The sequence below is a fragment of the Eubalaena glacialis genome, chromosome 7, assembly GCF_028564815.1.
Source record: "Eubalaena glacialis isolate mEubGla1 chromosome 7, mEubGla1.1.hap2.+ XY, whole genome shotgun sequence".
Taxonomy (NCBI): domain Eukaryota; kingdom Metazoa; phylum Chordata; class Mammalia; order Artiodactyla; family Balaenidae; genus Eubalaena; species Eubalaena glacialis.
The window spans coordinates 33,716,877-33,742,225 of NC_083722.1; the positions used below are offsets into that span (position 1 = coordinate 33,716,877).

The window sequence follows — 25,349 nt, forward strand, 5'->3', positions numbered from 1 at the left end:
CACACTTTAATATGCACAGGAATCACCAGGGATCTTGTTGAAATGCAGATTTTGATCCAGCAGGCCAGGGATGGGCCTGAGGGTCTGCATTTCTAACCAGCCCTCAGGCGATGAAGATGTTGCTGGCCGGGGGATCAGTTTAAGTAGCAATGGTGTAGAGCACAGATTCTAGAGCCAGATCGTCAGCTTCCCAATCCTAGCTCTGCCACAGACGAACTATTATTATAGTTACTGTACTTCAGTTTTCTCAACTGCAGAATCAGTATGACTTAACTCATAGCTTTTTCGTGAAGATTTAATAAGTGCTTAGAACACTCTTCACTAAGAACTAGCTATTATTATTTATATTCCCTAGAGCAATCAGCGAAGGGCGAGGTACGGTTTGACGAATGAATGAATAAACTTTGGAGAAAAGTTCTTCCTGGGCGACTGGAGTCAGAGAAGCAAAATGGGAGGGCTCGGAGGTGGGGAAGAGGCCCACCTCGAAAGAACTTCTTTCCACTGGGTGGTCAGAAGGACCCGGAGCGCCCGGAAGCCGGCCGGCCCGCGCCCCGCGGACCAATGCGGCCGCCCGGGGGGAGGGGGAGCGCCCGCCAGCCCTTTCCGTCTGGGCGCCGGAGGCCCCGCCCCCTGGAACGTCGCGACGTCCGAGCATTCCACGGTTGCTACTCGGTCGCGAGGGGCGGGGCGCCTGTCAGGGAAGCGGCGCGCGCGGCGGCGGGGGCGGGCTGAGGCTCCGCCGCGCAGTGCCAGCGCCAGCGCTAGACCCGCGCCCCGCGCTCTCCGGCCCGCCGCCTGCGTTCTGGCTCGCGAGCCCGCACTCCCGCCCTGCCCGTGCGCTGCCCGAGTATGGAGCTGCTGTGCTGCGAGGGTACCCGGCACGTGCCCCGGGCCGGGCCGGACCCGCGGCTGCTGGGGGACCAGCGTGTCCTGCAGAGCTTGCTCCGCCTGGAAGAGCGCTACGTGCCCCGCGCCTCTTACTTCCAGTGTGTGCAGAGGGAGATCAAGCCGCACATGCGGAAGATGCTGGCGTACTGGATGCTGGAGGTACCGCCCGGAGGGTCTCCCCTCCCCCGCCACCCCGGCGTCCACGGCTCCGGACATCCCGGGGCCGCCCTGTCGGGACATCCTGGTCCCAACAACAATCAGCAAGATGTTTCTGTGGCGCAGATCCCCGGGGCCTGGCCTTTCACTCCTTTCACTCGGGCACCCTACCCGGCTACCTCCCTGGTGTCCCTTTCTTTCCCTTCTCCAACCCTGACTTTGACTGCCAGTTGTTTGGCACCCCAAGTAACCCTCTCTTCGGGCCGGGAAAGCGGGACAAGGGCCACCCTCTCCCCTCCGGCTTCTCTCAGCGTCTCCCGCCTCGCTCCCCCGCCCGGTCTTCTAGGGAGAGCGCGCCTGGAAAACCCTGGGCTCGGCCGCCCCCGCCGCGGAGCCGGTTCCTGTGTGTCGCGGGGTTCTGGCGGGGAAGGCGGTGGGGTGGCGCGCTGTTCCGGCAGTCAGGGAAATGAAAAGTGCGGGAGGCAGCCGCTGGCGTCTCCTCCCTTCCCTTTGGGTGTGTGCACTGGGTGGCGGTAATGGGGTTTAAGGTCCCAGTTCTCTGGCTCCCGTGGGGGACTCTTCCGTCCCCTCTCACCCTCGGTATTGGTGGGGGGGGGGGCCAGTCTCAGTTTGGAATCCTTAAGGGAGGGAGCCTCTGGCGTACCCCGCTTCCCCCCACCCCCGGGGGGAAGGAGGCACCGCAGAGGAAGTGGAGGGGGGACGACACCTTGGGGAAGGCGCATCCTGCGTATTAGTCCTTGTCACTGTAAGTACACCTACCCCCTCCCGATTCTTGCTCCCTATTCCACTTCCCTTCAGCGCACCACCCCCCTCCTTTAGTGCTGCTGCGTTTCCTTTGCCTCTGCCCCAGAAGTGACTGTGCGCCCTCCCCCAGGTGTGTGAGGAGCAGCGCTGTGAGGAGGAAGTCTTCCCCCTGGCCATGAACTACCTGGATCGCTACCTGTCCTGCGTCCCCACCCGCAAGGCGCAGTTGCAGCTCCTGGGTGCGGTCTGCATGCTGCTGGCCTCCAAGCTGCGCGAGACTACGCCCCTGACCATCGAAAAACTGTGCATCTACACCGACCACTCTGTCTCTCCCCGCCAGCTGCGGGTGCGTGCATAATCCTCCCCACCCCCCACCCCCCCCAACACACACTGCCTTCTCACTAGGAAAAGGAAAGCTAAGACCCTCAAGAGGCTTTCTGTCCCTGGGGAGGGTAGCAGAGGCTTTTTTTTTTTTTTTTTGATAAGAGATGGGACAGTGTGGTGTGATGGTCAGGGTAGCCCCCAGCCCGGGCTTGCGCTGCCAGCATGAACCAAACCCCTTCTCCTGACCTCCAGCGGGTGCCACTCCTTCCTGGTCTTTCCCCCAGATAGCAACAAGTCAAACTGCATGTCTACACTCACTAGTACTTTGCCTCTGGGTTTACACAGCCACCATGAGTTATTTATTGGCAGCAGCAGGACATGCCTACGCACCCCCCCTGGAGTGGGGGAGTGGAATGTGCTTCATGTGGGGGAGGGGGGCCGCCCTGGTTGAGTCTTTATCCCAGTGTGTGGACTTTGTGATCGAAAAGCCTCCCAGAGCAGATTATAGCCAGGGTTGCTGTAAGGAAGGGCCAAGGAGTTTCATCCCACCTTCTTTCCTTCCTTTTATATCCCAGGAGAAACAGCTCCTTCCTAATTCTCCATTCGCTAGCCTCACTCTGGGAAACTTGAGCAGCTGCTTCAGGCCTGTGGAATCATCTCTTCTTTTCCTCCTTAGCCAAAGGCCAGAGCTGAGGCACAGACTGGGGCTGAGCTGCAGCTGCTTCCGATGTGATAATGATGCCCTGTCCCCTGGCCCACCCACTCTGACCAAGGTCTTTCATAACACTGTGGGGAGCTGCTGTCACTCCTGTGGTTTGGGAAGTGGCTCCCTGGGCCTCTTGCTGGGAACTTGGGCTGGGCTCTTCCCGAGGCAGGACAGGGGAGACACCAGTTCTCTTTCCCCACTGAGCCTGGAGAGGAGGTGGGGGAGCTGCTTGGATCTGGAAGAGGTTATTTAGGGCGTGCAGATCATCTCCCGAGGGGCGGGGGTGGGGGGAGAGGGGTGAGCTGGCACCTTCCTCCACCTTGCTCTACAGCGGCCCAGTCTTCTCTTGACCCGGAGAGGAGTCTCTGGGCCCCATCTCCCGGGGAGGAGGGCAGCGTGCAGGCTGCTGTGATTGGCTGGCCAAGAAGCCAGGGTACTGGGGCCCCCGAGTGCTGCTTGTCGAGGAACAGGATTCCTCTTCCTGCCAAGTAGCTCTCGGAGATGGGAGTAGGAGGCCGGAGTTGGGAATCCGGGAGGCCCCACAGCTCTTTGTGATGAATCTGGTAGTTTTTGGCAAGTCTAAAGGTGGAGCTGGTTTTCAGGGCTAATGAGCAAGATGTTTTTGGAGGGGTTTAGGCTAGAAGGTAGAAAGGGACTTCCTTTCTGTGAAAAGATTAGGATGGGGTGTGTGCCTTTATGTGAGCAGAGTTTTTCAGAACAGGCCAAAAGTCCTCCCCATGCCTGAGCTGGGGGGTGGAGTGTGCTGATCGATGACTTCCTAGAAGGTCAGAGTTGGAAGGGACCTCAGAGAGCTCCAGTCAGTCCAAATCCTCGTGCCACAGAGAAGGTTGGGGCCCAGAGAAGGAAGGAAAGGTCCTGCCTCAGCATTGCACTGAGGCTGAGGAGAATTTGGATGTTCTAGCACTCAGGTGGCCTAAGAGGTTAGGGATGTGATGGAAGCTGCCAGGGGTGTGTTCTCCGCCAACTGAGGGCTGAGGTTCTCAGGGGCTGCCCTGATACAGGGTAAGGTGGCTGCCCTCGCTCACGCAGGACCCTATGCCTCCCCACAGGGAAAGCCCCACTCCAAGTTGCCTTCTAGATGTTTCCTTGGATGCTAGGTGCTTTCTGTTCACTTTTTTTTTTCTAAAGGTTTTTTTTCTTTTTTTAAAATTAATTAATTAATTAGGCTGCATTGGGTCTTCGTTGCTGCATGTGGGCTTTCTCTAGCTGTGGCGAGCAGGAGTTACTCTTCCTTGCGGTGCACAGGCTTCTCATTGCGGTGGCTTCTCTTGTTGCGGAGCACGGGCTCTAGGCACGCGGGCTCAGTAGTTGTGGCTCACGGGCTCTAGAGCGCAGGCTCAGTAGTTGTGGCGCACGGGCTTAGTTGCTCCGCAGCATGTGGGATCTTCCCGGACCAGGGCTCGAACCCGTGTCCCCTGCATTGGCAGGCGGATTCTTAACCACTGCGCCACCAGGCAAGTCCCTCTGTTCACTTCTGAGTTAGGAGTTTGACCACTGGGACAAGCACCAGGAGTAGAATGCTAGCTTCTCTGCCAAACTTCTTCCCACTCCAGGCCGGGCTGTTTTCTGTGGGGCTCTGTGAGAGGTTCAAGAGGATGACACCTAGGTGGGGGCCAGGAGAGGGACAGCTGTGACTGGGGGGCCTCAAAGAGGTTGGATGGGGTTGCCATTTCTACCTTAGTAAGGGGTCAAACCCATGAGTTCCTTCCTGAGATAAAACAATGAAGAAATCCTCATGTGTGCAACTCAGAAACGGGGCCAGGGCTGGGAACCCCAGATGAGTGGATTGGGGTGAGGCTCCCAGCCTCCCTCTAGGACCTAGCAGTGGTATAGAGGCTAGGGCAGGCAGAGAGGTGGTTTGATCCCTCAGGGATCATCTGGACCCATCCTGTTTGGCTTGGCCTCCACTTCTCTTCCTAAGACTCAAATGGCACTAGGCACTATGGGTTCCAGCCAAAGAGGTGGAGTGGGGTGCTCTATCTCAGCCCCACACCCCAATGTCCCACCAAGGGGATGTGGGTTGGGTTGGGCAACCTCCACTTTGAGGAACCTCAGCGTTGGCTCAGTGGCTGTGTCACAGGAGGTGTGGCCTCATGCTCACCCCAGTTGCTTCAAGAGGTGTGGACTTGGCTGGGATGCTGAGTTGGGGGCAGGCTAGTGACCTCCCCTTTCACAGATCCTTGGGATTATGGAGAGTCTTTCTGCTTCATGCCAGAGGAGCCTCAAGTTCATGGTGATGGTGGTGGTATCTGCTGCTGCAGTCTTTTCTTTCAACCCTGGCTGGAGAAGTGCTCAGAGCCTTGCAGGAAGTCAGGAGAAGGCCTGGATTACTGGATCCCAAAAGATAACCCAGCAGGATTAAAAGAGATAATTCATGTAAAGCATGTAGTTCTGGCATCTAGGAAGTGATCAGTAGGGCTCAAAGCAAGTGCCCCCACCTCTTCCCTGCCACGGTGCCAGTCCTTAAATTCAAAAGCAGAACTGGGGTCCTGACCTTCAAGTGTGATGGGCTTCCCTCCCTGTGAGACCTCTGCTTTACTCCCTCCCCTTCCTTTCTTTAGCCACTGACCCTACCCTCTTCCTCAACCTCCAGGACTGGGAGGTGCTGGTCCTGGGGAAGCTCAAGTGGGACCTGGCCGCCGTGATTGCCCATGATTTCCTGGCCCTGATTCTGCACCGGCTCTCTCTGCCCCGTGACCGACAGGCCTTGGTCAAGAAGCACGCCCAGACTTTTTTGGCCCTCTGTGCTACAGGTAAGAGTCCTACACACATTTTTACCAAGCCAGGGAAATCAGAAGACTTGGAAGGGTGAGCGGTAACCAGGAGATTCTGGTTTCTTGAACTGATTTCTTGAACTGAAATCCTGAACAGATTTCTGGTTTCTTAAATGTCTTCTCAAAATTTATTTGTGAAAATTCTATTCCCTCTGAGTCCCCAGTCTCAATACAGAAAAGCAGCAGAGCTGTATGGGATCTCAAGAGACCACCCCCCCACCCCCCAAGTATGTAGGTAGGTCACTGAGAGCTTAGAGAGAAGTGACTTGCCCAGGGTCTTACAGTGACTAAGTTGAGAGCAGAAACCAGGTCTCTTAACCCTAATTTTGTGTCCACACCAGGAAGAGATTCATTCACTCCCTGGTCCCTGGCCAGGATCACTTACAGACCACCCTGGACCTGACCCTCTCCACGAAAGAGCCCCTTTCCTGCCTTTCTCCCCTGCTGCTATCTGACACCACTCGCTGCTGGGGTTTTCAAGAAGACCCCTGCTCTATTCATACGGCCTGGCACTTTCTGGGTAATAGAAGGTGCGTGCTGGTTGTTATCCTTGAAACCACCCTTGCCTCATGGTCCCCTCTTTCTTTCCAAGATTACACTTTTGCCATGTACCCGCCATCCATGATTGCCACAGGAAGCATTGGAGCTGCAGTGCAAGGCCTGGGTGCCTGCTCCACGTCTGGGGATGAGCTCACAGAGCTGCTGGCAGGGATCACAGGCACTGAAGTGGTGAGTGCTGGGCAGCTGGGCAAGTGGCCTCAGTTCACGAGGCAGCGCTATTCCCTGAGCCTCCAGCAGAGGGAGCTGTCGCCCCCCCACCCTGGTCTCCACTCCTGGTTTCAAGTGCCCTGCTTTTGGGGCTTCTGTGGCCTTTTATCTCCTTCCTTGGTCTGGAGAAGAGCAAGTGTCTTGGGCGGGCTGAAGGGCACTGTCCCTGGGTACCCTTTTCTTGTCAAAGGGTGTGCAGGAGTGGGGGTGGGGGATTTGGTGTCAGGTGCTGGGCTGCTCTCACACCCTCTTGCCACATCCTCTTGCCAGTTTCTGAGAATTGAAAGCTGATTCCTGGGGTTGGGCTGTGGCCTAACCTCCCCAGACTTCCCTGTGTGCTGGGAGGTGTCCTCCAGCACCTGCTGCCACATGCTATGGGGGGAGGGACGTGGCCCTTCCTCACCGTTCCCCCTTGTTCCCAGGACTGCCTGCGGGCCTGTCAGGAGCAGATTGAAGCTGCCCTCAGGGAGAGCCTCAGGGAAGCCGCCCAGACCTCCCCCAGCCCAGCGCCCAAAGCCCCCAGGGGCTCCAGCAGCCAGGGGCCCAGCCAGACCAGCACTCCCACAGATGTCACAGCCATCCACCTGTAGCCCTGGCGAGGCCCCCTCGAGTGGCCACCGACAGCAGAGGAGGGGACACTGCCACCCCCCTCCCTGCCTACAGGAACGAACCATGCCACAGCTGAAGCCCGAGGGGGCTCCTTCCTACTTGCCTGTCGCGAGCCGAAGGGGTCGGGTCCTACCTATCCCTGCAGTGTGCACTAAGGGGCCTGGCCAGCTGCGGCTGGTGGCCAGTCAGGCTCCTCCTTCTCCTTGCATCTGACCAGCTCAGCTCCATCCCGGTCCTAGCTGGGGGTGGGCCAGGCTGGCCAGAGATGAAATTGAAGTCTGTAAAATACATGTACCAGCATTCCTTTTGGGGGCCCCCTTATCTCTGGGGCTCTCGTATTCTCAACTGCCAAAGTTGAACCCAGGCCCTTGGCAGTGAAAGCGCGGAGTCCTAACCACTGGACTGCCAGGGAATTCCCTAGTTACTGCATTTGGATTGGGGTCTTTCTGAAGAACCCTCACATGTTCTAGACACATGTGAGAAGAAAGAGTGGACATCTCCTTTCAATGCACTTGGAGGCCCCTGCATAATCCATGCTCTCAGCTGCTCCTAGAGGGAGGGGCCCTGGCCTCTGTCCGAGGGGCAGGAACCAACCTCCTCGCTTTGCTTTCCGCTCAGCTTCTCCTGTGTGATTGGGGGGTGGAGGGGCACTGCTGAAGGAAGAGGTTGTTTTAATTTATTAATTGCTTTGAGTACAGCTGTAAGAGGGTGTGGTGGGGCCCATCTACCCTGAGTGGTGGTGACCCTGGTGGTTGCTGCATTCCTCCCCTCTCCTACCGCTAGAGGATCTTCATGGGATCTTCATGGCCTTGGCCGAGGAGCTGCTACAGCCTGGGGTGGGGCCACGCCCTCCTCTCCCTCTGGCCCTCTGCTCCATCCTGCAAGGCTCTGGGGGATGAAGCAGGGATGACCTGGAGGTGACCAAGCCCCCTGTCTGGAGAGGGAGGCAAGCCCTGTTGACACAGGTCTTTCCCGAGGCCACAAGGTCCAGGCTGGTGGCCCAGGACCATCATGCTACCTTAATAAAGATTCTGAAATAAAACTGTCTTTGGCTTCTTGGGTTGGATGGCAGTGTGGGCAAAAGCCTATTTCTAGAGGGTGGAAATCAATGGTCTCAAGTAGGGGTCATCAAGCCTTTTCTGTAAAGGACCAGAGTAAATACTTCAGGTTTTGTGGACCATATGGTCTCTGCCCCAGATACAGTCAGTTTTGCTTCATAACGTGATCTACGCATTCCTAAAAATCACTGCACCATGCAAAATTGCACAATAAAAACCACAGGGCTTATGGGGAAAATGGGGCTTGAGGCACAATACTCATACTTAATGAGGGACACTTTTTTTTTAAAAAAAGGAAAGATAGTGCTTTTACACATTAAATGGTTAAGAAACATACTGCAATAAACATGGCCCTTTATCTTGAAAAACAAACACCTGAAGTGTGCTGTGGAAGTGGAGGTCGGAAGGATGTGGAAGGCGGGTTGTAACACCAGATGTGGGTGTGGTGCCAACCCGCAAGGTGAACTGGTGTCGCTAGCACATGTCTGAGGTATGTGCATTTTGTGTATCATCTGGCTCGGCTCAGCTGGGTACAGTTTTCTGCTTTCACCTAGTGTTTCTCAAAGACAAAACTGCATATAAATGTGAAATTTGCTTTATGATCAAATTCCTCCCAAATACAGTAATTAGGCTGGAACAAATTCACATTCTCCAAAGCAAATAACAAGGGTTCTAGCCAGACTGTACTCGCCTCTGCCGCTGTGGCATGAAAGCAGCCAGACAGAACATGGAAATGGATAAGTGTGGCTGCATCTTAATAAAACTTTATTTATGGACACTGAAATCTGAATTTCATATAATCTTCACCTATCACAAAATACCCTTCTTTCAATTTTTTCCCTAGCCATTCAAAAATGTAAAAATTCTTAGCTCACAGGCCATAAGGAAACAGGCATGTGACCCTGGTTTGCCAACCCTTGGTCTAAAGCTTTCATTAGCTAAGAAAGTTAGGGAACTGGTCTGGTGGTGACCCTGGGCCTGACCTTTCTCGCCTCTGTATCTCCACTTTCCTCTAGGTGCTTCCTCCTAGCTCTTCCAACCACAGCTGAGATCATCTTGTGAACAACCTCCTGGTTGCTGGCATTCTCCCAAAGTAGCCTGTGTCAGGGGAAGGCAAAGGCTGTGCCCTCTAGGGGCTGGCAGGGTGGGTACAGCCTAGAGAAACAAACTTGTCTGTTTGAGGGGGGCACGGCTCCCATGTAAACCGGGGAAGAATCCACTGCTACACAGGAGCAGGGATGCAGCGCCCACCTCCACAAAAGAGGGAAAGCAGAAAGATCTCCATCCACCACATCAAAACACTGAAGTTCAATAAATACCTGCCTTTTGTTTTTATCTACCTCCCAGTGAACTGACAAAACAGCCTGAGAGAAAGTACCCATTCCAACCCCCAGCTGGGAAGTGGGACTGTTGGGCTGTGGAGTCTCAAGGTCCCAGAACTGAGCAGGGATGCAGGCCTAGAATGGAAGAGAGAGCCGGCCAGACTCAGTTCTCCCTGTCAGGAACTGGGGAATCAGAGGCCCGTGACCTCTCGTGGCCCTGAACTGGGTCTTCAGCTATAAAGGCTCAGTGTCACCTTTAGTCGGCAGCAGGGATCCTGGTGTCCTCCCATGCCCTGCAGACCAGGACGAGCACTGCTTCCTCACTCCATGGTGATGGGAACATCTACATCTCGGGGGATGGCACTCTGAAGCTCACGCCTGATCTCGGGGGACAGCAGGGGATGGGGCTGCAGCCGGAGCAGTTCCAGGAGGGCCTCCTTCTGCTCTGTGGCCAGGTCAGCCTTGTAGCGCTGGACCAAAGTCAGGAGGCACTGGTGCCAGAGCACGGGCAGCTCACGCTTCTCCGTCCGGAAACCCAGGAAGTGGAAGACCAAGGCGTCCAGCACCCGGTAGGGCAGTGCGTACTTCTTATCCAGCAGCAGCCGCAGGAAGATGCTGGTGGCACCGCTGTACTCCATCTCTGCGATTTTCAGCATGGCTGCACTAGTGGGGAAGGGAGGTAGGGAAACGCTGGAGGAAGGCTTCTCCTCTGCTGGCCCTTACACTGTGCTATCCCTAAAGGGGGAATCTCCGGCATTCTTTTCACCTCCCCTATCTAACTCCCTCGACTCCAGTTAACAGCACTACACTGACTCACGCCAAATCCCCACGTCTGGCTCAGACTGCTTGTCTCAGTATTCAACTAGAATAGGTCCAAACGTCCTGAGATCTCCACCCCTAACTTACTTTCTTCCCATGTTCCCCATTCTTTCATTCATTCAACTATTTACTGAGCACCTACCATGTGCCAGGCCCTGGGACCTTGTTCCTGTGGAACTGACATTCTTGTGGAGTAACGATACACCCACTGGCTTAAATGAGCTGCAAACCCAGGGCTATGCTTAGCTCCTTCCCCACTCTGCCACCCCCTCTCCATCCCCAGTCCTGGGACTCTGCCGTCTGGAGATCCACCAACCAGTGGTCCTCCACTCCCACCGACACTACCTGGAGTGCAACACAGGGATGGAGCACTTGGTGATGATGCTGCCCACGATGATGGCTTCCCGGAGGGTACAGGTGCCCGACTCGCACAGCGGGATCAGGATGCCTGGGGAGGGGCAGAGGGGCAGTCACTCTAAGCCCAGACTGAGAGAAAGGAGGTACTGCAGGAGCTCCAACCCCTCCCTTTCGTAACTGCCTCCTGGGTTCCCACCTTTAAACCAGGCTCCAGGCTTGAATAGAGCCTTCTTCAGTGCCATGTAAAGATGGAAGTTGAGTCGTTTGTACTCAGCGATGTCATCTCGTACCCGGGGGAGCAGGACCAGGTTATAGAAGCGCTGGGCCATACGTTCCTTCAGGTTAGAGGCGAAAATCCTAGTGTTTTTGGAGGAAACGGGGGAGATCCCAGGTCACTTAATAGTCTGGAGCTGGCCTTTTAAATATCAATGTGGATGGTACATGCAAGAGATCGGAGGGTGTGTGAAGCGAGCTGGGTGCATGCAACACCCAGGTCAGATGAGAGAGGGAACTACGATGAGGAGGGGCTACGAGATGTACCCAAACAGGGTGAACAGTGTCTGTCTTTGGGTGAGCCAGAGCTCTCCCAGGCAGACAGGTACCCAGCTGTTCACCTTCCCCTCTCCATCATGGGTCCCCTCTAACCTGCTGTCACCAGGGACTTGTGCATGCCTGGGGAGCCAGAGACTTTTGAGGCCACCCTGACACCCTAGGGTTGTATCCTCGTAGTTTTGGGCCTCTCCCCTGGAAGCTCATCACAGGACATTCTTAACAGGGTCAACAGGGTCTCGGCCCCAAAACAGGAAACAGAAAAAGCTGGGAAAATGATGACATAAAGAAGCACAAGAGAGTGCTGTGCGGGCAAAGCTAAGATGTAATGGCAAAGGGAAGGAAAGCCTGTCCTTCCCACACCCAGCTCTTCCCTACAGACCCAAAGCAGTCCTGACCCCCATCTGCTCTACCTCGTGGCTTGGTACATGGCAGCAGCGGTCCAGGCCTCAGGCTCTGTGACGTAGAGGATTTGCTCCCAGTTGGAGAGGGCAGGGATGATCTTAAATGCCTTGGGCAGTTTCCCACTGCGGTACTTAGACAACACCTGATGATGAGAGAATAAAATCATCATCGTCATTAACATACACAATGTTTACCAGGTGCCGGGTGCCAGGTACTTGTCTGGGTGCCTTTCATACATTAACTCACTTAATCCTCACAACCACCCTGTAAGAAGGTGCTATTATCATCCTCATTTTCCAGTGGGGAAACTGAGACCAGAGAGTCAGTAAGCAAGAGAGCAGGACCCTGGAGCCGCGCACTCTGACCCCTGAGCCCGCTCTCAGCCACCAGGCCTTATTTCTACGAGAGATGTGGGCACCCAGAGCCCCTGTGAGGGTGTCCCATCACAGCTCTCCTCTCAGCTCTTACCTCCCGGACCCCTCTGTAGACCTCCAGGACCCGGGGGTCCAGCTGGGGCACAGGGAAGCCTGACACCTCGGACATGACTGTCTCGACTTCCGTCTGCTTCTCAGTTAACTTCTCCATGATGATGTCAGCTAGAGTGCGCCTGGGAGAAAGGGAGGGAAGGGGTGGGAGTGCCGTGCTCTCAGTCCAGGAAGCTCTTGACTCCCCACGCAGTCCCTTGAGAGCCCCGATAAACTTGCGATCTTGCTGGGACACGTGACCTCAGTCCCCTCTGGGCCCAACCACCCAGCACAGAATCCCTGCAGAGCACAGAGGACCTGGCAGTCATTCAGCTCAGCATGGAGCTGACAGTCGTGTGTGGAGGTGAGGAACCTAGCCTCTGAAGTCAACCTGCCTGGGTTCAGGTCCTGGCTCCTCTGCTCCCTGCATGACCTTGGGCATGCTACTCTGCCTCTCTATGCCTCAGCTCCCTCCCCTGTAAAACAGGAATAATAACGGTACCTACCCTCATAAAGTTAACATGAGGAGTAAAAGAATTAGTGTACGTACTCTACTTGGAACTATTAGTGATAGTAGTAATAAGTTTGTGACAAGTGTTCCTATTTCAAACACATCCATCACATGCTGCCAGTGTGCTGAGGACTCTCCAGTTACAAAACCCTGGTCTGCCCTCTCCAGAGTACCAGACACACGTCAATTATAAACCAAGATTTCTGGTGGCTGGGATCATTAGGGAGAGACGATGGCACACACTTACCCCCCTTTTAATTTATTAAAGTTTATGGAAAGAGGACCAAGATGAATGATCTTTTTTTCCCAGCCTCCTTAAGCACAATCAGACCATGATGATTCAAAATTATCATTACATTGGGCTTTGGTGCAATAAAGGTGTCTTCAGGGTCTGCTGAAGTCTATTTAAAACGGCTCCTTAAAATAGATAACTAATGAGAACCTACTGTATAGCACACGGAACTCTACTCAATGCTCTATGGTGACCTAAATGGGAAAGAAATCCAAAAAAGAGGGGATATATGTACACATATAGCTGATTCACTTTGCTGTAGAGTAGAAACTAACACAACATTGTAAAGCAACTCCAATAAAAATTAATTAAAACAAAACAAAACAAACATGGCTCCTGTCTTCCAAGGGCAGGACTTTCCAGATGTACCCTCACACTGTCCGTGTGACACCCACGTGAGGTATTGTTATTCCCATTACTCAGACATGGGAACCGATACGCAGAGGGGTTAGTAACTCACCCAAGGTCTCACAGCTCACGAGTAGGGGAGTCAAAGCCTGGTCTTTCAGGTTCTGAAGGTCAGGCACCTTACAGTACATATGTGCCCCCAAACTAAATGGCCTCTGACTGCTGAGCTCACGTGGGTCTAGCCTGATCTCTGAAGATGCCAGCTGTCACCCCTCAAGACTGTCAGGAGCCCCTGTCCCTAGTAGCTTTACTTTTCTGTTGACAACAAGCTGGAAAACCATCCTGCCAAGCTTGTCAGAATGGGCTGCGAAAGAGGAGTTACAGGCGCTGGGTGGGAACCTGAGAGGCTCTCTGGTGGGACCAGCATGCACTTTATAACATCCACCTCAGCTGCTGGGCATCACACTGGGAAAGGGGCTCATGGCTTCATTCTGCCCCTCAAATACTCGGCCACGGAACTTGTCGTTCAGCCTCCCTGCCTTCCCACAGTATTACTAGCAATGAGACATGCATGAACCCAAGAGCCTGAAGAACCAAGAACAATGTCACATTAACATCACATGGTCAGAATGAACTGGTTGAGGGCCCTTATCCTAGACTCCCCTCTCCTGGGCCAAAATCCACGGGCTCCGGAGTTTGAACACAGGAGCTTAAAAGCCTGCATGTTTTGGACACAGCATTTACTACAGATGAGAATGAATTAGTGGTTCTAACTGGGGGGTGCTTTTGCCCCCTGGGGGACATTTGGCAATGTCTGGAGACAATTTTTGGTTATTACAGCTGGGGGGAAGGTCACTACTGGTATCTAGTGGATACAGGTCAGGGATGCTGCTAGACATCCTAAACTGCACAGGACAGCCTCCACAGAAGAGAATTATCCAGCCCAAAATGCAGGAGTGCTGGGGCTGGAAAACCCTGGATAAAATGAAGCTTAGGGTATGAAAAAGATGTGGCCAAGGAAACTGAGCTCACCACTAAGAAAACTGAGCATACCAAGACCAAATGCAATGGGACAGATCACCCAGAGAGAGAACAAGGCCTGCAACTGTTTGCCCAGGTAATCCAGGCAGTTCTAAGGCAGGCAGACAGAGCGGGGAGGAGGTATTTTGAGTCTGGGTCATCCTCATTAAGAACAGTCCTTTGAGGATGGGCCACTTTTGTCAAGGCGGTTCCCCACAACTCGCAATGCTCAGGCCCTTCCCAAAGGTGCGGAATCAAAACCCTGCCAGGACATACGCTTCTCTGCATATAAATCTTCTTCTCTATAAAGTTGCTACCAGGACCCGCTCTCCTAAATCCCAGGCCGTGCCAGCCCTACCTGGCAGGAGGGTTCTTGTTCATGAACATCTCAATGGCCCGCTCATCCTCGGGGTCCACAACCACCTCCGCATGGTAGCCTGGCCCTGTCATGGTGGCAGCCTTCTCCAGAGTGGGCCACTCCTCGTCATCTGATCCATCCTGTGGCACTCCTGGACCCGGAAGAGGGGAGATGAAATGGGTGAGCAAGGTAAGCGATGGCTTAGGAATTCAGAGGTTAACCATCATGTATATGGTCCAGGGCTGGCTTGTAATAGACACAGACGTGCAAAGTGAAACAGGTGATGCAAATGCTACCTTCCAGTCCCCGGGGGCACACAATCTTGCTTGAGAAACAAAATGTACACATATGAACCAATGAGACAGTGATAGTAGTAAATAACAGTTAACACACTATACTCAGTTATATAGCACGAACTCTTCTAAACACTGTACGTAACCATCATAAACCCAAGAAATAGATACTATGATTATACCCAGTTTCAGATGGGGATGCTGAAGCACAGGAAAATTAAGTGACTTGCCTAAGGCAGGAAATCTAGGTCTAGACTGTGCATTCTTCACCTCTTTTACACGCATGGTAGGGCTTGATTATGTGCCAAAATGAGTGGCAGCAATGGTATATACCACAGGCACCCAGAAGACGATGAGTGCAGAAGATGGTTAGGCTCTGGACAGGCAATATGGGAAATGAAGGAGTGTTTTCCAGACCTGGGTAACAACACTGGCAAGAGGGTTTGGTTACAAGAGTGTCTGTTGGGAATTCCCTGGTGGTCCAGTGGTTAGCACTCTGCGCTTTCACTGCCGAGGGCGAGGGTTCAATCCCTGATCAGGGAACTAAGATCTTGCAAGCTGCATGGGGTGGCCAATAAATAAATAAATAAATATTTAAAAGTGTATAATCAATGGTTTTTTAAAAAAAAAAAACCCAAGAGAGTAGACATTTGCAAGAAGTAAGGCTAGATGGGTAAAGTGAGGCTGGGCAGTGAGTTCAGATTTCAACAGTCCAACCCATCTGAATAACTGATTATTGGAAGACTACAGCTGGCTGGGCGTCTGAAAAGGGAGGTAATAATCTAAGTGGGGAGATAAAACGCTACACATGAACAGGTCATTAAGAACAGAGACAGTGTGTGATAAAAGCTGAACAGGGGGGAGGCGAACACGTGCCAGATCTTTTGTCTCCACATGCTAACAACTCCCAAATCTGTACCTGTAGGTGGACCTCCCTTTGCTCCAGACCCTAACTCCAGCTGCCTTCTGTAGAGCTGGGTCAACAGGCACTTCAACCTTCACCTGTCATCAACCACACTCACTCCCTTTCCCTCCTAGGTCTACACTACTCACTGTGTTCCACATTTAAGTAAATAGCACCACCAGCCAGCCAATACTAAGCCAGAGCCTGGGCAGCAGGCCTGCCTTGTCCCCTGCCCTCACACCCAACATCCAATCAATTACCAAGTCCTATTCCACTGTACCTCACAGAATCCCTCTTAAAGCCTTCACACCCCTGTCAAAGCCTAGGTCAGTATCACCTGTTGCCTGGATTAATTCGACAATCCCCTAACTGGTCCCCATAGTCTCCAATAGCTCCCCATTGTCTTTAGGGCAGCCTACAAGTCATTTGTAGCTCTCGCTCCGACCTACCTCACCATCATTCATTCAGCAAACAACAAGTGCCTACTATACGTGAGGCACTGTTCTGGGTGCTGGAATATAAGCGAACAAGAGAAACAAAAACATTCTGCCCTTATAGAGCTTACATTCTAATGGGGGAAACAGACGATGAACTAATATGACATATATTACATTAAAAAAAGACAAATGCCACGACAAAAGAAACGTAGCAGAGTAGAGAAGCTGGAGCGTGGAGACAGAGGTGGGGGTGTTGCAATTTTTAATGGAGTGGTCAGAGCAGGCCTAGGGGAAGCAGAAAAGGTCAGACTGTCAAAAGGCGCAGATCACACAGGTCTTTGTAGACCCCTGTAATCCTCGAGCTGTGCAGCTGAGAGTGGACTGTAGCGGGTATGGAATACTAATTAGCAGGCTACTGCAATCATCCAGGTAAGAGATCATGGTGGTTTGAACAGGATGGTGTTCCCAGATGGTGAGAAGTGATCTGATTCTGGATATATTTTTAAGGTAGAGTCAAAAGGACTTCCTAATAGATCAGACGTGGAGTGAGGAAGAGAGCAGTCCAAGGTTTCTGTCTGGAGCAAATGGAAGGACATCATGCCATTAACTGAGACAAAGTAGACTGTGGGTGGAGGTTTGGCAAGATGGTCAAGATTTCTGTTCTGGACGTGTGAAATTTGAGATGTCTCAGACTTCAAACTGGAGAGGCTGGAGAGGTAGCTGAAATATAAGAATCTGGGTTTCATGGAAAAGATCAGGGCTAGAATATGAACTGGGAAGCAGTTACCAAACAGATGGTATTTAAACCTTGAAACTGATGACAGCACCAGAGCAGTGAACAGAAGTGAAGAGAAGAGGTCCAAGGATGGAACCCTATGCCACTGCAAGAGGTTGGCGGCAAAAGAGGAGCCTGCAAAGGCTACTGAGAGGTGAGGAAGTTGTAAAACAGGTATGTGATGTCTTAGAAGCCAAGTAAAGGTACTGTAGTCAGGAGGCTAGTGTTCCATTGTGAACATTGCTCACAGGACAAACGAAAGATGAGAGCTGAGAAACAGATTAAGCAACTTGGAGGTCAACACTCCCAGCCTAATAAGAAAAAAATTGACCACCTTTTAATTAATCTCTCTCCCTCTTTAGCCCCTAAACAATATTGTTCTTTGTGCTCAGAGAACTCCCCACTTCTCAGGTCTTAGCACAAAGGCCAAGCAATCTGGGAAGCCTGACCCCCAAGACTAATGCTATTGTTATCAGAGAAACTACACTTTATCACGCAGTGCATTATTCTAATTGTCTATTTCATCGTCTTTCTCCTGGTCTAGATTTTAAGATCCTGAAGTCAGGTATGCGTCTATCTTGTTTATTTTTTTACATAAACCATCTAAACTCCTAGCACGATGGAATGTACATAGTAGACATCCCATAAGTATTTACAGAACAAATGGATAAATACTAGCAGAACTTAGTGGCGTGAGCAACCACATCCCGTTGGCCTAACCTTGGGGGTGCCTAAAAGCGAGTGCCTAAAACTAGGAGTGGGAGTGGAGGGCACTGGCCACCCTCATTCCGCCTCCGGGTTGGGTGTCCCATTCCATTACCTTTGCAAGAGTGTAATACGGCCCCCTGTTTTTTTATTCCAAGCTATTCCCCTTCCGGAACCTTTCAGCCATCCACCCCAACTACCCATCCTCTTCCTCGTACCCACCCCGGCCACTCACCCAGCCGCGTGGTGCGCTCCCGCGGCGCCGCGGGCCTGCCCCCGGTCCCATGCTCGGCCTCGAGCTCCTCTTGCTGTTGCCGCGCTTGCTGCAAAATCCGTCGTGTCAGCCGGGGCCCCACGTACTCTTCCTCCTCTTCTCCGGTTCCGCGACGCCGTCGCTTTTCCCGGGCCCCTGCCCGCACCGCGTCCCTAGCCAGGATTTGCTCGGCCAAGGGCGCATGCTTTTCCTGACCCCCGGTCCCGCGGGCCGCCTTCAATTTGGGCATTTTTCTCGAAAGCCTGGCCGGGAAGTTGCACACGTGTGGATGGAGGAAAAGCCCTGAATGCGCTTGCGCAGTAAACTCCCAGCGCCCAAGATGCCTCACGGAGCTCACAGCGCCCCCTCGCGTTGGGAGGCCGGGACTGCCACCAGCGCCCCCCATCGCCTAAAAGAGCTCACGGGTCTTGGAGCTGGACTGCCGAATAAACTCATTGCATTTAATGTTGGCTTCTCTAAGCGGTGGCAGTCCGAGCCACGCTTTCCTAGCTTCACGGATCTAGGCCCAGCACTCCCAGTCGAACGGAAATTCACCGAACGGGAAGCCGGGGGGGGGGTGGGGGGGGTGGGGGTGGGAGTGGTGGTGTCGGGCAGTGACGTCACTGGGGGCGCCTAGACACGCCCCTTTTCCTCGTGGGCTTGACGACTGGGCGTTCTGTTTTTACGTTATTTCCGGAGCGTCTCCCTCCACTGGAGCTTGCATTAGCTGGGCTGCTTCACCTCGTGTGGGTTGCCGGAGAACACTGCATTTCAGTTGTTTGATCCTCCCATCATCCTGGCCCGACACCATGGGAGTGACTTGGTAGGACTTCAAGGGATTTTGTGGGGGCGGGGCTTGGGGTCTTGAAGGCCCTCGGAGCCTCCAGTGTACCCGGGAGGAGGATCGGGACCAGGGTCCGCCGCCCCCCGGGAGCTGAGCAAGATGTCCTCGGGTTGTGTGGGTGAGGGGGCCACCGTGAGGGCTGCGGAATCTGCGGGACTTTTCCCGCGGAGATGCGCCCCTTCCTCCTGGAAGGCGGCAGGTAAAAGGTTTTATCTTAAGAACCCATCAATTGTCGTGTACCTCCTTCCCTTTTTCTTGGTACGTTTTCCTGCCCGTGAGGCCATAGTACTGCCTGGGGTGGAACTTTAGGGTCGGAAGTAGGATATCGGGACTAGGACCCATTTGCAGGCAGGGCTGGATGGGTGGGGGATAGGCAACAGGGAGACAGTATCTTTTTAAGGTTTTCGCCTGCCCCTCCCTACAGCCACTAAATGCGGTTACACCAGCCTGTGTCTGGTCCTAGTTTGGCCATTTTAAGATCTTGGGTCTAGAGGAAAAAAAGAAGCTATTGGGAATTAGGAGATTGGGATTCCAGGCACATCACCTCTTCAGGACCTGTTTCTTACTATGTTTAATTATATGGTTGGTTTAGTTTCTATGGACTTATTATCTCTAACATGTTGTAAGTCAGTGTGGCAGGGAAAGATGTGGGCCTAATTTTCTTGGAGGCATTAGTTCCAAAATGCTAGATTTCAGGGCTTTAAATATATATATATCTTGAGCATCTTTCTGGTCAGAGAGGGCTAGAGACCAGGGTATCTGAAATCAATGGCTCTAGGCTTCTCATATAAGAGCCTGTGGGAACTCGTCCTCCTGGTAGCCCAGGTCTTGCAGGTTTGTCGGTGACTGCACATTTGCTTCCTGCAGTTGACATCATGAGTTTCCTTCGAAGTCCTTTAGTGTAAGAAGGATGTGAGGAATGGGAATGAAAAGTTTGCTGAGGACTTCCCTGGCGGTCCAGTGGTTAAGACTCCACGCTTGCACTGCAGGGAACTAAGAGTTCCGCGCCTCCCTGGTCGCGGAACTAAGATCTGGTATGCCGCGGGGCGCAGCCAAAAGAAAAAAAGTTTGCTGCACAGAGGCATGGAACCCTGTTCTTTCAGTGCAGAAGGCAGACAGAGGGAAAGGGCTCTCTGTCGGTTGGGATGCTTCTCAACGTTTTCAGGCTTCTAGGACTTCTGACCCCAGTAGCATTACCTTAGGGATTCTCTCTCACTCTTTTTTTTTTTTTTTGGCCTTCTCTGTGCCTTGTGGGATCTTAGTTCCCCTACCAGGGATCGAACCCTCGCCCCCTGCATTGGAAGTGCAGAGTCTTAACCACTGGACTGCCAGGGAAGTCCCAGGGGTTCTCTTTTATTTCAAAATCAGGCACATCAGCATCATCATCATTGCTTGTTAGTGCTTTTTCTGATGGAGAATAGGGACAATTTTTTAGCAACAGTAGGACTCTATTTTTATAGCTTCATTTAGTTGATTATGATTGATCATAAAGCAATGCAGTGTCTCCCCAAATTCAGCCACATATGACTGTATTTATGATTTTTATATAGTCATATAGCACTTGAACTATTATTTATTTGTTTATTTTATTATTTTTTGGCTGCGTTGGGTCTTCGTTGCTGCGCGCGGGCTTTCTCTAGTTGCCGTGAGCGGGCTTTCTCTAGTTGCCGTGAGCGGGGGCTGCTCTTCATTGCCTTGTGCGGGCTTCTCATTGTGGTGGTTTCTCTTGTTGCAGAGCACGGGCTCTAGGCACGTGGGCGTCAGTAGGCACGCGGGCTTCAGTAGTTGTGGCACTCGGGCTCAGTAATTGTGGCTCGCAGGCTCTAGAGCGCAGGCTCAGTAGTTGTGGTGCACGGGCTTAGTTGCTCCGCGGCATGTGGGATCTGCCCGGACCAGGGCTCGAACTCGTGTCCCCTGCATTGGCATGCGGATTCTTAACCACTGCGCCACCAGGGAAATCCCCTGAACTATTATTTATTAATGTCTTCTTTAGATTCTGTTTCTTTTCCTTAAAAGTATTTTAACAGACAACTGTATTCCTGGGGAAGCATTCTGGCAGAGTGGTTAAGAGCACGGATATGGAGCCAGCTCGCCTGGCTTTGAAATTCGGTCACGCCACACCACACCAAGCTTTGTGACCATGTGTGAGTTATTCAACCCCTCTGTACTTCAGTTTCCTCATTGGTAATGAAGAGATAATAATATTATATCTTATAAGGTTGATGTGACGATTCAAAGAGTTAATTTATCTAAAGGCCTTTGGATACTGCCTGGCACATAGTTGGTTCTTGGTGATTGTTTCCTACCACTCTAAAGGGGAAGCCAGTTTCACTCACCATAGAAGGAAATCTTGGAAATAACTTTTTGTTTCGTTGTTTTGGTTAAATTCTTTTTTTTTTTTTTAAATACATTTTATTTATTTATTTATTTATTTTTGGCTGCGTTGGGTCTTCGTTGCTGCGCGCGGGCTTTCTCTAGTTTCAGCGAGCGGGGGCTACTCTCCGTTGCGGTGCATGGGCTTCTCATTGCGGTGGCTTCTCTTGTTGCAGAGCACGGGCTCGAGGCACGCGGGCTCAGTAGTTGTGGCTCACGGGCTCAGTAGTTGTGGCACGCGGGCTCTAGAGCACAGGCTCAGTAGTTGTGGTGCACGGGCTCAGTTGCTCAGCGGCATGTGGGATCTTCCCGGACCAGGGCTTGAACCCGTGTCCCCTGCATTGGCAAGCGGATTCTTAACCACTGCGCCACCAGGGAAGCCCCTGGTTAAATTCTTGTACATACTGTTGCCTCTCACTCCCAAAGATTAGAAACTTGAGGCTTGCTTTCTCTTTGATCTCAGGATCCTTAGAACTTTCTGCATCAATGGAAATGTTCTGTGTCAGCACTACCCAGTACACTAGCCCCCAGCCATGTGTGGCTGTCGAGCCCTTGAAATGTGGGTAGTGTGCAGCTGAGGAGTTGAAGTTTTAATTTGTTTTATTCACTTAAGTGTAAATAGCCACATGTGGCTTGTGGCTACTGTGCTGGACAGCTCACGTTCAAAGTGTTAGAGAGTTGGTAAAAACAATAACCCCAAGTTGAGGCTTTCTCCTTGATGTAGTCAGAACTGAAAGAAATGCAGAGGAAATCCCTTTCTCATCGTATAATTCAGTGTTACTGCATGCTCAGTCTGTATGCCACCCAAAATCTTCTCTTGAACATTGGCACACATACCACACTTGGGAAATGCTGTTGCCATAGACCTGAGTCCTGAGACCTGCTCTGGTTCTTAGCAAAGCTCTCAGGGACTGTGGGCCTCTGTTTCCCTGTCTTTAAAATGAGGAGGTCCGGGTTGATGGTGTCTAAGGTAACTACTGGCCCTGATGAGCTGTGATTCTGTGGGTGAGTGAGTGACTCAATGAGTACACGTGCGTGATGATTTTGGTCCTCTCTCTTCCAGTGTGTCCCAGATGCCCGTGGCCGAGGGCAAGAGTGTCCAGCAGACCGTGGAGCTCCTCACCCGGAAATTGGAGATGCTTGGAGCAGAGAAGCAAGGAACATTTTGTGTGGACTGTGAGACCTACCACATGGCTGCCTCTACCCTTGGCAGCCAAGGTCAGTGAGAGATGGGTCTATGGGATGGCTGGAACCTGGCTTGGAGTTAATAGACATTCATGTTCATTGAAACCTTTCTGCTCTTCTGCTGAGGGTGGTATTCGTGGACATGCGGCAGATGAGTTTCTGAATTCGTTGATTTTTGACTTCATCTCTTAGACTGGGCCTGTGTTGTAGTCTTTTTGCACTTTGCACTTTTAAATCAGTGTTTCTCAGAGTGTTGGTCACCAACTAATTGCCTCAAAATCCTCTGGGTTACTTGTTAAAGGTGCAGGTTCCTAGCCCCCCGCCACCCCGCTTACCGACTGACTGGTAATCAGTCATAATCTACGTTATAATAAGCTCCACAGATGGTCTTCATGCACCCTTAAAGTTGAGAAAGACTCCTTTGAGGCTCAGAAGTCTTTGCATATGATTCTCTTGGAGCTTTAGAGCTTTGGGAACTTTTGTAGAAAGGCTTCCTGTTTCCCACACCTAGCCAGTGGCCTTGGCTACCTCCTTAGCATAACCTTGATCAGCGAAACAGCTTTTGTTTTAAATGCATTTCAAGGTGAGATGGGCTGTGGATGGTGGTGTTAGGGAGGTAAAGAGGATTTTTGAATAGGAATTAGGGAACCTGGGTTCTCTTAGTCTTGGCTCTGTAGTAACTTGATTTTGGATGGTTCCATAGCACAGTGACTAAGAGCCTAGGTCGTGGAACCAGATAACTGAGTCCTGGCTCTGCCACAACTAACTGCAACTTTAGGTCATTCTCGCAACCTGTGACTGTTCTTATGCTGGTCACTTGCCTGTTTCCCCAGGGATCCATTACCTGCACTTCTCCTGCAAACTACATTTGCAAGGCCCCCCTGTAAGTTATCTTTGACCAGTGAGAGGCACGGGGGAAGATTCGAGGATGGAAGAAAGAGAGTCCCCAGTCTCTCTCTCCCTCTCCCTCTGCCTTGGGCTGTGTCTCTGGCTGTTGCTTCTTCCTTGGTTCTAGCTCCTGTTCAGCAGCCCTTGTTCCTGGCTCTCATAACAGCACATCTTCTCTTTTTCCTTCCAGCCTTAGGGATGGTAGTGGCTCCCTGTGTTGCTAATCTTTGGGTGGCTTCACCATTCCATTCGATTTTTCAGTTATTCCAACCCCTGTACTTCATTCCCTGTATTAAATCCCCTCTAATGAAACTGTCTGGTGTGGGCTTTTTTTTTTGCACCCTTCCCAATACAGTTCTCTTATCTGCAAAATGAAGATAATCACAGTATTTACCTCCTAGTGTTGTTGTGCTAATTAAATAAGTTAATACATGCAAAGCACTTAGAACAAAGATTGTCATGGAATAAATGTCTAGTAAATGGTAGCTAAGAACTGAACTGAATTTCATCATCAGTAAAATTGCAGTGTTAACATTTGTTTTGACTGCAATAGGAAGAACACAAAGAATCAAAAGAGGGAACGGTTATGAAAGCATTTGTAAAACAAAACACTTGTATATAGACATAAGATAGCATGCTACTTCTGAGAAGCTCTTTGGCCTGGGCTCTGTTTTCCTGATCAGACCTTTACTTTCAAGGAACTACAGTCTAGGTGGAGAAACAGCACATTCTTAGCAGGCAGTGGGGTAGAATGGAAGGAGCTCAGAAGGCCTGGATTGGAGTTCCGGTTCTGCTGCTTTACTGGCTCCGTGCCTTTAGGTCAGAAGTTCTCACACTGACTAGCATTAGCATCACCTGGAGGGTGGGAGGGCGGGCTTGTTATCCCTCAGATCGACCCCCCCACCCCTCACGAGTTTCTGACCCAGTAGGTATGGGGTGGGACGGAGAATTTGCATTTCTAACAGGTTCCCAGATGGTGGTTGGTGCTGCTGACCAACCTGGGACCCAATCTGGGACCCAAATCTTCAGTTGCCTTTCAGACTGTTTTCGAGACAGTGAGAACACCTGCAGACTCCCGTAGTATGAATTAAGCATGTAATCACAGTGAGTCTGCACAGGAACAGAATGCCAGATTGGCTTTGGATGTCTTTTTACTAGAGGGTTGAAATGTTTCGAACTGTATTTCTCAGGTGAAAGGTGTGTATTTGCAGCAGGCAGTGGGGAGGGCATGGGGGGAGGTTGGTGTGGAGCCTGGTGTGTTCAGGAAGTGGCAGCACAGTGGAGGCCTGTGTAGAGGTCACAGCGCCCCCCACCTGTCTCCTCACTCTTTCCTATCGCTGCGCTCTCATCCCTGCCTGAATCCCACCCTCTCTTCATAACCTGTTTTTTCCATGAAAGTTTTTCCTGCTGACTCTTGCCCACTTTGATCACTTCCTTCCCTGAAGTCTTTCCTTCCTTCCCAAGACTTCTGGTCTCTCCCAGGCAAGCACTTTTGTTTTATTGTCTTCTAAAGAGTTTTCCACCTATCTTTAGTGAGATTGTCAGCTTCTTGAGGCCAGGGGCCAAGCCCTCTGCTTGTGTGCCTCTTAAACCCTGACACAGTGTTGGGGGTAGTTTAAGTACTTAATAAATATTTGGGGTTGTGGCAGTCTGTCCGTTAACTCTTGTAGTGAACAAACCTTGCTTTCCATTTTTTGCCTTCTTCCATTTTCTACTTAACTAAAAATCTATACAGCTTTCCTTCCTTCTTGCAGGAAACCTATAGTAATCAGTGAGAAAACTCATTTCTCAGAAACTGGAATGGGTGAGCTGGGATCTGAAACTGGATCTTGTGATTCTAGATCCTGAGTTCTTTGTGCTGTAGTTGTGCTGCTTGCTTCCCAAGTCGGCTAGATGTCTTAAAATTCTCTAAAGGCTCCCCGTTGCCTTCAGGATGAAGTCTGAACTTGGGCACGGGGACTTCCCTGGCAGTCCAGTGGTTGAGACTTTGCCTTCCAATGCAGGGGCTGTGGGTTGGATCCCTGGTTGAGGAACTAGATCCCACATGCCGCAACTAAGAAGTCTGCGTCCTGGATCCCGTGTGCCTCAACTAAGACCCAGCACAGCCTAAATAAATAAATAAATAAAAACAAATAAGTAAATATATTTTTTAAAATCTTTAAAAAAAAATTTTTTTTA

The 25,349-nt window shown here is 51.7% G+C and overlaps 3 protein-coding genes across 8 annotated transcripts in view; 2 read left to right on the forward strand and 1 right to left on the reverse strand.

The window, feature by feature from the left end:
• CCND3 (cyclin D3) overlaps positions 1-8,053 on the forward strand; it is a 79,937-nt gene extending 71,884 nt beyond the window's left edge. For 2 of the 4 annotated variants that reach the window (XM_061196232.1, XM_061196231.1), the window contains exons 2-5: positions 1,940-2,155; positions 5,454-5,613; positions 6,227-6,363; positions 6,825-8,053. In XM_061196232.1, coding sequence (XP_061052215.1) covers positions 1,985-2,155; positions 5,454-5,613; positions 6,227-6,363; positions 6,825-6,992 — 636 coding nt within the window. In that variant the 5' untranslated portion in view covers positions 1,940-1,984 and the 3' untranslated portion in view covers positions 6,993-8,053. Of the gene's footprint in view, positions 1-714; positions 1,048-1,939; positions 2,156-5,453; positions 5,614-6,226; positions 6,364-6,824 lie in introns of those variants that run through there. The other 2 variants (XM_061196230.1, XM_061196233.1) reach the window with 2 other exon arrangements.
• Positions 8,054-9,376: 1,323 nt separating this feature from the next.
• On the reverse strand, positions 9,377-18,432 carry BYSL (bystin like). 2 transcript variants are annotated; one of them, XM_061196227.1, is made up of 7 exons: positions 17,864-18,432; positions 14,515-14,665; positions 11,990-12,128; positions 11,530-11,663; positions 10,764-10,924; positions 10,556-10,658; positions 9,377-10,054 (listed from the first exon to the last, which is right to left on the reverse strand). In XM_061196227.1, the coding sequence occupies exons 1-7, from the start codon at positions 18,285-18,287 to the stop codon at positions 9,712-9,714; spliced, it is 1,455 nt and encodes a 484-aa protein (XP_061052210.1). In that variant the 5' UTR covers positions 18,288-18,432; the 3' UTR covers positions 9,377-9,711. The 2 variants fall into 2 exon arrangements, with proteins under 2 accessions (XP_061052210.1, XP_061052211.1); XM_061196228.1 differs by having other exon boundaries at positions 9,879-10,049.
• A 156-nt stretch (positions 18,433-18,588) lies between these two features.
• Positions 18,589-25,349, forward strand: part of MED20 (mediator complex subunit 20) — a 43,788-nt gene continuing 37,027 nt past the window's right edge. For both annotated transcript variants that reach the window (XR_009701470.1, XM_061195060.1), the window contains exons 1-2: positions 18,589-18,704; positions 22,162-22,316. Coding sequence is in view for 1 of the 2 variants with exons in the window: in XM_061195060.1 (XP_061051043.1) it covers positions 18,691-18,704; positions 22,162-22,316 (169 nt within the window). In the remaining variant the exon portion in view is untranslated. The remainder of the gene's footprint in view (positions 18,705-22,161; positions 22,317-25,349) is intronic.

Coding starts and splice junctions, on each gene's coding strand:
- BYSL (XM_061196227.1), bottom strand. CDS start 18,287: ATGGGGGGCGCTGGTGGCAGTCCCGGCCTCCCAACGCGAGGGGGCGCT. Junction 11,664..11,989: donor TCTACAGAGGGGTCCGGGAG/GTAAGAGCTGAG, acceptor TCTCATCATCAG/GTGTTGTCTAAGTACCGCAG. Junction 10,659..10,763: donor GCCTGGAGCCTGGTTTAAAG/GTGGGAACCCAG, acceptor GCCCCTCCCCAG/GCATCCTGATCCCGCTGTGC.